Raw genomic sequence first — 14,445 nt, forward strand, 5'->3', positions numbered from 1 at the left:
GCTGAAACTTATGCAATTTGGGGAGCTTTCTTCAAGAAAAGTAACACAGCGTTACAAATACAAAATGCTCGTGGTCATTCCAGCACCACCCAATGGGAGGGATAAGGTGATGAACAGAAAGATTGGGTGGAAAAATACAGCGGTCTTAACCAACTGCAGTCAAAAATCTTACTTCTCCAAATTTCACAAGAACATTTGACCATCTTTTCAGGGTCTTGGAGGCCCACGTGAGTGAGGGCTGAGCTCTGTTACTGCCACAGTTCATCCTCCTCTGTGGATACAGAGTGAATATAAAGTCGGCATGCGTTTCTAAGATAAAAGGTGAGATTTCAAATGATTTTCTACTTGGGACCATATCCTTGGACCTTTTCTTCATACTCCCTGGATGTTTGGGATCTTGGGTGGAAAAATTCAAGCAGCAGCAAACAAACCCGTTCCCTGAGGAGTAGTTCATGGGCTGTGATGGAAAAACCTCAGACCAGAGGTCAGCTGGCCTTGACCCTGCCACAAATCTGCTGTGTGATTTTGAGCACGTCGCTTTCCCTCTCTGGACTCCTGTCTCCTCTGCTATCAACTGGGGAGACAGACAGCTGACATTCCTCAAGTTCTTGTTACCCACCCACCAACTCTGTGGAATCATTGCCTTTATTATCCCCACTTTATAGATGAGGAAACTGAGGAACAGAGAAAGCAAGTAACTTGCCTGGCGTCATAGAGCTAGGAAGTGGTGGGGGCAGGATTCAAAGCCAGGCAGTCTAACTCCAGAGCCCAAGGTCTTAGTCACCATTCTACACCTCCCACTTGCCTTCTTTGCTCTCATTTGGTAAAGTAATTCATGCCATGGTAAAATGTTCAAGCAATGTTAAAGGGTACAGAGTAAGAGCGATCTCCCTGGCAATTCCATCCCTAGGAAGTTATCCCACCGATCTTGCACAGGAGGAAGTGACATATACGCAAGGAGATTCACCGCAGCACAAGACTGGAAGCAGCTTAAGTGACCGCTGGCAGGGGATAGTGGGGCATCTACGTGACAGACACTGCAGCTGTGAAAAGGAGGATACTGTAGGTGCTGCACGGAAGAGCTGAACAAAAGGAGTAGAACAGTGTGCGTTCAATCTGCCACTTGTGTAGAATGGAGGGAGATATATGTATTTTCTTAATCAAGTATAAAGCATTTGGGAGGATGTACAAGAAACTGGTTGCTTCTGGAAGGGAAGTAGCTGGGTGGGGATAGGGGGGGAGGAACACTTTTCACTCTTTATCCTAGGTCCTTCTGCACCATTTGCATTTTGAAACATTTGAAAATATTGCCTATTTCAAGGCAGATGAGGAAATAAGATCTCATCCCACGCTGATTCCAGTGCCCCAGCTGCCCTCCCCAGAGGCAGCCTCTGTGAGCAGTTTCTTGATGCAGACACAAGAACCCAGGAGTGTAAGACTCACATAGGTATTTAGGTCAGTGGTTCTCAAGGTGCGGGAGGCAGACAGCGAACCCGTGAACAACCAAGGAAACAAGATCATTTTTGCTAGTGAGAAGTGTCTAGAAGGGAGTAAAATGGGTTTCCATGAGAGAGAGAGAATCTCAGAGGGGACCTGCTTGAGACCGGGAAGGCCTCTCTGAGACTGGAAAGATGAGAAGGAACCAGCCAGGCAAAGAGCCCTAGGAAGAGTGTGCCAGGCAGGGGAGACAGTGAGTGCAAAGGCCCTGAGGCAGGAGCAAGGCTGGCTCTGTTCATGCTTCCTTCTGGAGGGCGGGGAAATAGAATACTCACTCTTCTGTCTCCAGAGAGTTGACTCGGGCAACGTAGTTGCTTGGGATGTAGCCCTCTTTCCGGGTAGCCAGGGATCGTGCTCTCCACCACTCCCCAGATCTGAGGGACAGGAGGAAGCAAAGGGGTCAGAGGGCAGGAGGACCACTCCTGGTCCTCTTGGGCCCCCCAGCCTTGGCCTGGAATACCCCCAACACCAGGAAGCCGGTAGGGTGAAGGGCAGGGCCACTACTGTCTCTGCTCTCAGCCTTCACCCCGTTAAGGTAAATACCTTTACAACAATCCCCACTGTGCCTCTGAAGGTCTGCCCAGGGCTAGAATCAAGCCCTGTACCTGCATTCAGAGTCCTAGGTTTGTGGCCTCACTCTTATTCCCTGGACTTGTGGCCTTGGCCTTATTAGCCATATGTAAGGTGGGGCCCTATGCCCGTGGCAGGCTCACAGTGGCTCGTTGGGGCTGAGAGCCAGAAGGAGTGGGCTCAGGAGTCTGACCAAGCACAACCACTCCCATCCTTGGGCCCCAGGACATACTAGACACTACATCCACTGATGGTGAAGATGGTAGGAGATTGGAGGTAGCAAGCTCAGAGATCCATGGATTTCTGAATGCAAAGTCACCTCAGCAGGGTCTGGTCCATAGGTAAGGCTGCAGCTTAATCATAGGAGTCCAAGGAAGGCTTCCCTGAGAAAGCACTTTCTACTGTCCATCCTTGCCTGGATGTGCCATTAGCAAGCATGCAAGCCCCTTTACTGTGGCTGTAAGCCAGGTTAACAGCAAACTCTTCTTCCTTTATTACGATCAGGTTCTCATCAGTCATTTACACCCTCGTGTAATATAGTTTATCAGGTCCTTTACTGAAGCACAAGAGAGCAAAACTGAGTATTGGAGATAGGTATGTCTTAGAGGGGAGTGGAATGGGGACTCACTCTTCCAGGACCACCATCTCGTCCCCCTTCTGGAAACTGAGGTCTTCATGGTGAATGGCCTCGTAATCATACAAGGCAACCACAATGATCTCCTCAGAACCTGCTGGGAAGAGAGACATGTGGGATGGTGAGGCTTTATCTGAGCACACCCACAGTCCTGGGTGTTTCCCACCCCAACACCTGGCACCCAGCCCTGGACCCCTTGATGTGTCTGTCTCGTGATATAAGTAAGCATCTTGCCATGCCAGCTGCGATTCTTGAGTTTAAAGCTAACCGAGTTTTGTTCATGTTATGAAACATTATAGAAAAACAATAGCTTGTACTAAGTACTTTGGGGGAAATTTATGGGATTTTCAAGAGTGGTTTTGACTGTTTGGGATTTTTGCCTCAAGCTCTGACTGAGAACCTAACCTAATCCGCTACATAACATGACTCCACTACACGTGCTTGCCAGCTACTTACCCTCTGTGGACCCTGGTGGGTTGCCGTTGCTACTGTCAGGCCACTGTGGGGAAGAAATGGGAGAAGGGGATGAATCCAATAGTGTGTGTGTAGCCATGGAAGGTCTGTGTCAAAAAGGATATCCCAGCCCCGTGAGTCATGGGAGGAGGCCCAGAGAGGGCTGGGAAGTACCCAAGGTAACACAGCACATTAGGGGCACAGGCAGCACAAGGATGCAGGTCTCTTGGGTTGTAGGCTCTGCCTTCAGCCTTGGACATACTGGGGGACGTACTTGTGCCTTCTCCTTGACATACAGTGAGGGACTTGGTCCAGATCAGTGTTTTCCAAGCTATGTTTGAAGAAACCCTAGGTCCACCAACGTGGCCCATGAATAAAGGCTCCACTATGTATGTGAAACAACATAAGTGTCTGTCCAAAGGGGAATTGGTTCCTACACTGTGGTGCTCTAAGCAGCCCTTATAAAAGGGAGGCCGCTTCCTTCCTGACACAATGAGACCTCAAAGATATATTGTTGAGTAAACAAAGCTAGTTCTTCAGAATGGTAAATATGATACATTGGTATAAAACACATACTCAAACATCCTAAACACTTTCTGTGGACACATACTGTACACATGTGAGTGTAAATTCACGGAAAAAGGTTTGCAAGGTTCCATGCCAAACTGACAACAGCTGATACCTCTGAGGTAGGGTGTGGGGCATTGGTCAGCAGAGACTATAGCTTTCACTGAAATCTGTGATTTTTATTTTCAAGGAGAATGAATTTGTGTGTTACACACATAAGTAAACATTAATTTAAAGAAATAGGTTTGGGAAACACTAAGAAGTATATCCTTTTTGGGGAGAGTCACAAAGCCCATTACAAAGATTTATAAAGGCTCTGAGTCCTACAGGGAAGGAGTGTTTGGCCCAGTGTTTTGCAAACTGATATGACCTGGGAACCCTTTCTCAGTTACTAACTTACTGCTGAACCAGTGCTCTGAATGAGGGGAACAGTGAATGGCTGATAATAGCGTCCCTTAAACCTGATGCTCAGAGAGAACAGCCAGAAACTGGCGGGAGAAAATCCTCTGCTTCCCACTGCTGACAAGCCAGAAGGCCTCAGAGAACCTGAGAACCTGGAGCCCTGGCCACAGAAAGGGCCCCGGGACATGCAGGCCAGGTGAGAAGCAGACCTGGGAGTGACTTAGGGTTTAGGATGTCAGCTCAGGATCTCGTGTAACCTCAGGCTGTATTAATAGATGTCAAGTGTCAGAAGGAGGGAGGTGAATATTCCAGTCTTCTCCCATTTCCATGTGTTTGGGGCAGGACTAAGGGGCAGGTGTGTGATCCAGGAGTAAGGGTTATGGGGTAATATGCCTCCCTTCAACACAAGGAAGAACCTTCTAAGGGGCACCAGGGAAGAGTGCACCCCTGCCTCTGTAGGCAGCGAGCAGAGGCTGTCCTTCCTGGACAGCCTCAGGTAAGGGGATGGACGAAAGGATCCTATAGGAGAGAGAACCTAGCCCTGAGTTTAGGAAGACCCAGCTCTGCTGCTTCCCAGCGGTATGAGCCCAGGGGAGCAATTTAACCTCTTTGAGCCTCAGTCAGCCTGGCTGTAAAGTAAAGTAACTCCAGCCTCAGTTTTTGGTGAGGATTAATGAACAGAAATACCTCACTCCAGTGCCCGGAACATAGTAGGTTTTCAAAGAACAGTAATGATTATTACAACTGTTACTGCTGCTCTTAGTACTGTTGTCCCTTTACTAGTACGATTATTGTAATCACTACTATTGCTACTGCTACGGCTCTTCTGACTATCACAACTACCATTACTAGTGGGGCTACTTCTGTGGCAACTACTGCTCCCAGGACCCCCACTATTGCCACCACGACTACTGTTCCTGTCACTAGCATTTGGCTCTGTTACTCTTGTTCCTACCCCTGGGACATTGGAAACTGCACTGCCCAAGTTTCAATCCTTACAACCAGGTGGTCTTCAGCAAGTTATTTAATCTCTCTGTGTCTCATCTGTAAAATGGGTATAATATAAATTGTGACCTACAAGAGCACTATTGTGAGGATTAAAGGTGTTAGTAACAGTAATGCACTTAAGGTAGGGCTTGGCTCATCGTAAGCTCTGTAGAAGTGTAAGAGAAGTAAGCAAATAACCTCTGCTAGCATTACCACTTCTCTCATTTACTCTTTCTGCTTTTGTTCCTACTGCTATTGCTGTTGTATTCCCACTAGTATTGTTGTTTTTGTTATTGCTACCATTGTTATTACAGTTACTGCCATGATGCTGATACTGTCATCATTCCTGTCATTACTTCAACTGCTGTTGTCACTAACCTGCTCACTCATGACTCTCAGTACTGCTTATGGTACTTCCTAGGTGTGATGCCGGCCATGCCCCCTGGGACCTGGTCACCCAGGCTGATGGGCCAAGGCCTGGGCAGTGGGACAAGGGGCAGTGACATCCCTGCCCTGGGTGCTTGGTGCAGGGGTATCCTGGGGAGTCAGGGAGCTGCTGGCGACCGGTAAGCTCCATTTCACCCCAGGCTCACCCTGCTCGCCCTTGGGAAAACAGGAAGCGGTGAGGGCAGGTTGGGGCAGCCCCCGGGCTGCCGTTGGTCTCCCCTTTCTTCCCCAACTCACCCGCTTGCCCAAGGACGTGGGATCCGACACATACAAAGCGCTGTGTGGGCTGGTGTTGGGCTCCGTTTTTGAGACCTTGCCTCCATCCCGGAGGAACCTGGACTTCACACACCCCATCCTGTGGTAAAGAGAAGGGAGATGAGCCCCGCTTGCTCTGAGCCCCACACGGGGGAGTCTTTGATGCTGGGCTCTAGACCCCGTGTTCCCAGGCTGGCACCCTGTCACCTTCCCTGTCTCCCCTCCCCCTCTCTGCCCCCCTCACCCCACCCTGGCCACGTGGAGCTCACTCTGCCCTTGTCATCTCTGGGCTTCCCCACACCACGTCTGGCCCGCACCCACACAGAGCTGACAAGCTGTCGTAGTCATGCTACCAAGGACCCCTGCGATGGGGAGTTTATTCAGAGAATAAATCGTGATGATCATTGAAATTCAACAGGCGGAGCCTCGGAGCAGAGTGGGGGGCGGGTGTGGGAGCTGCCAGCTCTGGGGTCAGAAAGCCTGAGCTGACGCTTGACCCCTCCCTCCCCAACTAGCAGCTCACTTACCATGCCCCCTGCTCCCCAGTCTCAGTTCCTCATCAGCAAAGTGGGGATAATAATACGACCTACTCGCTGGGCGTTGGGAGGACGAGAAAGCACGTGAGTGGGGAAATACTCAACACAGAGTCAGGCTCAGAGCAAATGGTGAAGTAAAACTATACTCTCGTTATATAACGTCAACATTTTATATAAACTGATAAGGATCGGGTCACATAATGTGGCTCAAACAATCAAGGTCATCATATTCCTCACATCATTTTCTAGTTGCCTTCTAACAGCTTCCTTCCTTCTTCCCTCCCTCCCCCCCACCCCTTTTTCTTTTTTTCTTCCTTCCCTTCTTTCTCTCATGGATTTATTTGGTCATTCAACCATTCATTTACTCAGCAAACGTTTACTGAGCACTCTTCTAAACCATGATTAAGACAAGCAAGTTCATGCCCTTACGGAGCTCACTCTGGAGGTGGATGGGAGACACAGACGATAAACAGGTAACAAATAAATAACAAGATAAATTCAGTTAGTGAAAAGTGTGAGGATGATAAAAGAGGATGTGATCAGGAACAACTATGCGGGGCCTCTTTACACAGGGCGGTTGGAGAAGGCCTCTCTCAGGAGGTGATATTGGACCTGGGGCCTGACTGACACAAAGGAGCCAGTTATGTAACACTCTGAGGGAACAGTGTTCCAGGCAGAGGAAACAGCGAGTGCAAAGGAATGTGATTGAAGAGAATCAGGCACTGAAAGGAGGCCAGTGTGACTGGAGACCACAGGCAGCAGAGAGAGGATAGCATGTGACAAGGATGCCCCATGTTGTGAGGAGTTTGGATTTGATTCTAAGGATGATGGGAAACCATGGAAAGTTTCAAGCAGAAGGATGACAGGGTTCAGTGTGTACTTTAAATAATCCCACTGGCTGCTCGGTGGAGTATGGACTTTAGTGAGCAGGGCAGGGAGCCCTGTCCACTGCAGGAGTCCAGGCTTGAGATGATGGTGGCCTGGCCCGGGGTGGTGGCTATTAAGGAGGGGGTAAGAAGTGGACAGACTCGGGGGACATTTTGGAGGTAGAGCTGACAGACTTTGCTGGTGGATTAATCAAATTTAAAGACACTTAAAGAAAACACTTTTACCTGATCAGAGTCAAAACTTAATTGTTAAAGTGGCAGAAACTTTTTCTTTCTTTTCTCAAAATGTGCACATGTGTTTGCTGAGAAGATAGGCTGTGAGCCGCCACATAAGGAAGTAACTGTCTTCCTCATCTCTACACAATCACAATTTTCTTCTAAAGCAGTTAGAACTCAGTTATACTTATCTTGTTAAAATAAACATGTGTTTGTGGCTTAAGAAATAACCCCAAATTCCTAGGTTAACGAGAGTTATTTTTTTAAGATTCTTTTTATTTACAAGGATGTTTTCTGTCTGTCCTGGTGGGAACTGGGAACAGTTTACCACATCAAGACTTGAGCGGGTTTTGCTTCATTCGCCTTTTGCGAATAAAGTAAGGAACTAATCCAGACTCCTGGAGTGCTAGATCATTGAAAAATGATTGCAATGAATCAGTGCTTTATAATGTACTTGTATGCATCGAAAACAAAAACCAATACCTCTCTGACTTGTGATAAATATGGTTTACACTTGTGGGAAATAAAACAGCATATTGTGTGGTTTTGTATGACAAAATTATATTACGTTTCATATATTTTGATTAGCTTAAGGGTGTTCTGGGAAGAGCATAGCTGTGTGAGGTACAGCCGCTCCCTCCACCTCTCTGAGTACCTATTTGGTATGCCTTACATCATCAAGTTACAAATTCAGCATGGCCACAGGGTCTTGAGGGATGGGTCTCCCCAGGCATGAACACGCATGATCCATGGATGGTGGGGTTCTATCTCCCGGGGTGGCTGCAATCACAGATGAGTTGAGAAGTGTAAAGGTGTCTGCCACACAATAAGTGCGACAGAAATGTTAACCTTAACCATTTCCATTCCCTAGCAGATGTGGCACTGCCCTGGAGCATAAAGCAAGCACTGTTTGCAAGTCCTTTGGCCTACAAGTGTAGAGATACCACAATACTCTAGAAGTTAACTTTTTAAAATAGGGAATTCCCGTTAGTTCAATTTTTGCACAATAAAGTTTTTTTTTTTTTTAAAGTGATGTACTAGCAGGAGTCAAGTTTGCATAAAATGTGATTTCCCGCTAAGTCAAGAGAACCATTCTACTGCCTGGTCTGGAGCGGCCTCAGAAATGCTTATTTTCACGACCACTAGACCTAGCCATGTAACGTGAGCCACGTATATAATTAAAAATTTTCTACAGCCACATTTTTTCGAGGTAAAAAGAAACAAGGGAATTAATTTTAAGATGTATTTATTTTTCCCAATATGTCAAAATTATTAACATGTAATCAATATAAAATTATCATTGAGATACTTTATATATATATATATTTTTTTCATGCTGAGTCTTCACATCCCAGGGTGTGTTCTACACGTACAGCACATCTCAGCTAGGACTTGCTGTGTTTCACGTGCTCAAGACCTGTCTGTGGCTCAAGCTACTGTACTCAGCAGTGCAGATACAGAAAGTTTCCATCTCTGCAGCACAGCAGAGGCTGGTCTTGTTCATGTCTGTGTCCCTCAGCGCTTAGCTCAGTGCCTCCCTGGCACACGGTAGGAGCATAATGCGCCGTTAGTGAGTAAATACATGCCCAGAGTCCACGCTTTACGTGGTCAGGCCAAAGTAAAAGCATCAGGACCTGGTTCCTGCTCCAGTTGGGATGGGAAGACTGGACATACAGAACTACATTCCCAAGAAGCTGTTAGGCATTGGCAAGGACAGTCAGAGCCATGCAAAGACGGCTACAATACTTACTGAGTGAGAAAAGCAAACTGCAAAACATATATAATATCAAGCCATTTTGTAAAATGAATATATATCCGGGTTCTGTCACTAACATGTGTATGTTAGTTTGTTCATAGGAAAAACAACCTGTTTATAATAATTGAGCAGCAGGATAATGAGTTGGGTTTTGAAGAATGGGAAGGATTTCAATAAAGATTGGGGGAAACTCAAGAATGTTCCAAAGAAGCACTGACTTTCAAAAAGGATTTGAGGGAGCTTATAATATTAAACCATATACAGAGCACTTCAAGACTCAAAAAGGGTTATGCTACACCATTTAGAAAGGAAAGATTATTGAACCAGAAGCCTAGGGTGCTACTGCTACTGTCATTGAGTAGTAGATCTATCTCTGAGTTTCCTAGCAGCCAAGATAAAAATGGCAATTTGTACATTGTTAACATAAAATCCCAGGAAGCATGGCAATTTACTGAGAGAAACAAATATTTTTTGAGCCCTAAATTCAAAAGAGAATTTATTATGTGGATCATCCTGTACAGGTCACTGGAGAACACAATGAACAGTGATTTGGCAGCAAAGTCTGCTGTATGTTGACAAGTAGTCCCCAAATACATGATGCTGATGTTTGGGTGGGTTTGGAAACCATGGGATGGGGGTGGGGAGAGGGCGAGGGAAGAGGTTTATATATCCCAGGGCTTCTCTGCAGAGTGGGGGCTGCACAGTTGCTTGAACTGAGTGAGAAATGTAAGAGTGCCTGGTTACTCAGAGTGTGGCCAGCATGAAGACCAGCAGCATCTTCGTACCGGAGGCCTTAGAAATGCAATCTCGGGCCCCTCCTCCCAAATCGGAATGTGCGTTTTAACAAGGCTCAGGTGATTCCCGTGATCATTCTAATTGAGAACCGGGCAGAGTGAACATTTTTTGCTCTTGCTTCCTCAGCATCCATCCCTTTTCTGATAACAGTGCCTGGATATTCCTTGGGCACCCAGCTTCTCCCACTCAGTGGGCTTTCAGGGGGCTACCCCACCCTTGCCTTCAGGGATCGACAGCTTGATACAGGCCCAGCCCATTAGAGAATTCCATGTTCCCCGACAACCAATGGTGCTTGGTTCAGTTATAGGTATGTACGTGATCCTAGCCGAGGCAGAGTCTGCCCTGAGGTTTTGCTGGAAAAATTAGGGAAAAGGCACTCTCTTTCCATAAGCGTTGATATGGATGTGAACGTAGATGTAGGTATAGATGTGGACGTCGATGTAGATATGAATGTGGATGTGGATGTAGGTATAGATGGAGATGTAGGTATAGATGGAGATGGAGATGTGGATGTGGATGGAGATGTAGTTATAGATGTGGATGTAGCTATAGATGTGGATGTGGATGTAGCTGTGGATGTGGATGCAGGTATAGATGTGGGTATAGATGTAGATAGGGATGTAGAAAACTGGAGCTCTTGGGAGCCATCCTGACATCATGAAGGGAGGGACTGCCTTTGAGTGAAGCCATCACAAAGGACAGCAGAGCTGAACAATGGAGACAATGTGATTCCTGAAGACATGTTTGAACACCTGGATCCAGCTATGCCTAAAACTTTCCAACCTCAGAATTTTTGTAATTCATGAGCAAGTAAATTCTCAATTCTGCCTAAGCCAGTTTGAGTTGGATTTCTGCCACTTGTACCCAAAGAGTCCTCACTGATTCTTGCATTCCTGGGCCACACTCTGGATTGAATGAACTAGAGTTTCTGGGGATGTAGGCCTGGAATCTGCATTTCTAACAATTCTTTAGGAGATTCTTATCACACTAAAATTTGAGACCAACCTATGTAGTGGAATAAAGGTCAAACTTGGGATCTGAATACTTGGGTTTGGATCCCAGTTCTGCCACTGACTGGCTGTGTAACCTTGAGTAAGTCACTTCCCCTCTCTGAGCCTCATTTTCTTCCCTGTATGATAGAAGGCACTTGCTTCTCAAGCTTGTGGGACAGAGATGTGAAAGGCTTTTTAAAATTTCTGAAAACACATGTTTCTTGTCTAATCTGATTCGAAACCAGGCTCTGAGAGCAGAAGTGGCCTGCCTGGCCCCAGACTAACTTAGAACAGCTGATCCCTGACAAAGACACTTGCTCAGGTCACTGCTGAACTCCTGGGACCTGAAACCGGCTCCTCGTCCCCTCAGCTTCTGCAGGTGCTACATGGAAGGGAAATGAGAAAGTCCAGCTTGCTTGGCCTGGCTGCCTCCCATGGTCACCGTGCTGGCTGTGGAGGCCTCAGAGCCGCCTCCTGAACTCTCAGAGCCAAGCCCAGGTCCTGCCTGTCCATCCTGTGGATCGGGCGGGAGATGGTTTTCTAGGAGCTTTTAGGCTCAAGCAGAGGCTTGTGAGGGCTGGGGGAGAGGAGTCCTGGAGTTTGGTCCCACCTCTGCCGCAGACTCACTGTGTGACCTCAGGCAAGTCCCAGCCTCTCTCTGGGCCTCAGTTTCCCCAAATATGAAGTGAGATGTTGGATGATAAGTTCTCTGAAGGGAACAGCTATAGTTCTTTCCTGAGTAGCATCTACTCCTCCTTCTTTTGACAACAGCTCCCCAGTTTTCTTTGGGAACCACCCTTCCCCCATTCTCAACCCATGGATTGCGGTAAAGCTGACTTCAACCTCTGGCTGTAGGGGTGGGTCTGTGACCAAGTCTGGCCAATCAGTAATAGAAGTAGAGATGGGCATGTGACTCAATCCTGGCCCGTGAGAATCATCCGTTTGGCTGGAAAAGAGGCTTGCAGTTGCAAAGCAGAGCCAAGAAATGAAGAAATACAGATTCTCCAGCCCTACCTGAAGTTGATGTGCTCGTGGACTTTCCAATAACCCCCTTCTTCTGTTTGAGCCAGTTTGAGTTAAATTTCTGCTCCCTTAAACCTCAAAGGGTCCTGCCCAGTGCAAAGGAAATTCTTACAAGGGATTGCAATTCATACTCAAGTGTTAATGGCTTACGGGAAAGACTGCCTTGATAGGAAGTTTGATGGAAGAAAGTAAAGAGAGTACTAGACCCATTAGAGTAGGTGAGGGTGTGTGAAGTATGGACCCCATGAAGATGAGGGCACTGAAGCCATGCTTAGAAAGGGCTTCCATACATATTTGTGGAATGAATATATTGTGTTCAACCCTCTCTAGGCCTGACCATACTTGGCTGAAGTCAGCAGGACCAGAATTATGAACCCACCTGTCAGATGGGGAAATGGAGGCCCATGGCAGAGAGCATCCCCAGGTGATCAGTGGCAAGTACAACAAGAACTCAGCTCTCCTGCCTCTCAAACTTCACTGGGTCAGCCTCAGAAGCTGCAGTGGGGAAAGGGGAGGGGGGATGAGTTAACACAAACAGGAAGCTTAGGAAGGCAGACCGCCAGAGGCCCAGGGCTCAAGACTGTCCAGTTAGAGGAAACTTCCCTTCTCTGAACAGCTCAGCCATGGGGGTGGGGGAGAAAGCATTTCACTATGAGGGACCAAGTCCCTGAAGAGTTTTCAGGAGTGCAGAGTCCTACAGCTCCCTCTTCTCGAGTTCCCTGACTGTCCTCTGAATGAACCAGCCAAACCTCCAAGTGACTGTTATCCATAATGGACATTTAGGGGTCACCCCTGTCTCCCCATCTCTTCCCTTTTCTGACCCTCAGCTTCTTTCTGATCAAGAGCTCAAAATTTTGACTTTGCAAACAGGAAGGGACTGGAGAGACCTTTGTTTTACAGATGGGAGCAGCAGCCCCAGAGAGGGCGGGTGTCATGCCCTGGTTTACACGAAAGCAAGTGACAGAGCAACACAGTGAAGAGGAACTCGGGCCTTTGGTCATTTGCCTCACTTGGCCAGAGGGTTGGCTCTGAGATGCATGTGTTCCAACCACTTGTTCCAAACATGTAGTAAGTTTTTAGCATGTTCAATGTTACCTCTGGGTCACCTGGTCAACTCCAGAACTCAAGGGCACTTGCGAACCTCCTTAGAATAATGCTATCTTTAAGGTAGGCAGGGGGCAGGGAAGTTTGGAAAACATAGGATGGGATTTGAAGCCAGAAAGAGCTGGGTTTGAATCCCCATTCTGCCTCTTACAGAAGTGAGCCTTTTAAAAATATAAGTCAAGTCATGTCGCTCCTCTGCTCAGAACCTCCTGGGGCTGCCATCTCACTTGGAGTAAAAGCCCAGCTCCCCTCTGTGGCTGGCAAGGCTCCATGACCTGGAATCCCCTCAACCTCACAGTCCTGTCTCCTCCAGCCCGCCCTTGATTTTTCCATTTCAGCCACACTAGCCTCTTGCTACTCTTCAACTCACCAACCATGTGTCCACCTCAGGACCATTGCACATGCTGCTTTCTGGAATGTTCCTCACCCAGAAAGCCTCTTTCTCTTCATGTAGATCTCTTTGCAGATCTCACTTTCTCAGAGGGGTCTTCCCTCATCACCCTGGCTAAGATAGGAACTCCGCCCCCAACTCCCAACACTTTCTGGCCCCTTCCCAGCTCTATTCTTCATGGCTTTAACCACCACCTAACGTGGCAATTCTACTGAGAGCAGAATTGACAAATGGCCCCAGCTGCTGTGCTTTGAAGACCATCACTGTTGCCATGGGCTGCTCCCAGCCAGGGACTGAGTGTGGCGGGGATACTGAGGCAGGCCCGTGCCAGGGGGACCTCTGATAGGAGACTTTGGCTAAGGGCCCTTTGACAGCCTTGCCAACCTTCCTCAGAACTGCCCTGCAGTCTAAGACACTTCCACCTTCCCTTCCTTGCTTGTTCTCTTCCTTCCTCCCTCCTTCCTTCATTTGGAGTCAGACGTGCCTGCTATCTGATGGCTCTCCTAGCCTCTCCTAGCTTCTCCCACAGGCATTCCCTCTAATCAATTTCTTGCACATGTAATCTCTCTGAGAGTCTGCTTCTCAAAGGACCTGAACTAACACACCTATTGTTACCTGTGGATGTATCATCTGTCCTCCCATAGAAAGTAAGATACATGAGGGTAATGATTGTTTGGTACATGGCTATATACTAGTGTGCAAAACTAGGACACAGTAGGTGCTCAATAAATTCTTGACTAATTGAACAAAGTGCCCTTTAGCTGCCAGGATGCCCTAGATTTCCCCATTTAAACAATAGTTACAAATGTGTGTTTAAACTGAGAAGGACTCTCCATGTTTGTTTGTCTCTGCTTGCAGAGGAACAAAGTCTTTCCTCGATTGAAGCTGAGTGGAGGTGGCCCCCTTCAGAAAGGACACGGTGGCCAGTTCGCC

At 47.5% G+C, this 14,445-nt stretch overlaps 1 protein-coding gene across 3 annotated transcripts in view; it reads right to left on the minus strand.

Moving 5' to 3' along the window:
• The window catches only part of HCK (HCK proto-oncogene, Src family tyrosine kinase), a 38,861-nt gene that overhangs the window by 18,346 nt on the left and 6,070 nt on the right, over positions 1–14,445 (minus strand). The window contains exons 1-5 of one of the 3 annotated variants that reach the window (XM_060122503.1): positions 12,397–12,428; positions 5,795–5,912; positions 3,158–3,200; positions 2,696–2,798; positions 1,773–1,871 (exon numbers count right to left, since the gene is read on the minus strand). In XM_060122503.1, the coding sequence (XP_059978486.1) occupies positions 1,773–1,871; positions 2,696–2,798; positions 3,158–3,200; positions 5,795–5,911 (362 nt within the window). In that variant the 5' untranslated portion in view covers position 5,912; positions 12,397–12,428. Of the gene's footprint in view, positions 1–1,772; positions 1,872–2,695; positions 2,799–3,157; positions 3,201–5,794; positions 5,913–12,396; positions 12,429–14,445 lie in introns of those variants that run through there. The other 2 variants (XM_060122502.1, XM_060122501.1) reach the window with 2 other exon arrangements.

Source organism: Lagenorhynchus albirostris, chromosome 15, assembly GCF_949774975.1.
Source record: "Lagenorhynchus albirostris chromosome 15, mLagAlb1.1, whole genome shotgun sequence".
In the NCBI taxonomy this organism is placed as follows: domain Eukaryota; kingdom Metazoa; phylum Chordata; class Mammalia; order Artiodactyla; family Delphinidae; genus Lagenorhynchus; species Lagenorhynchus albirostris.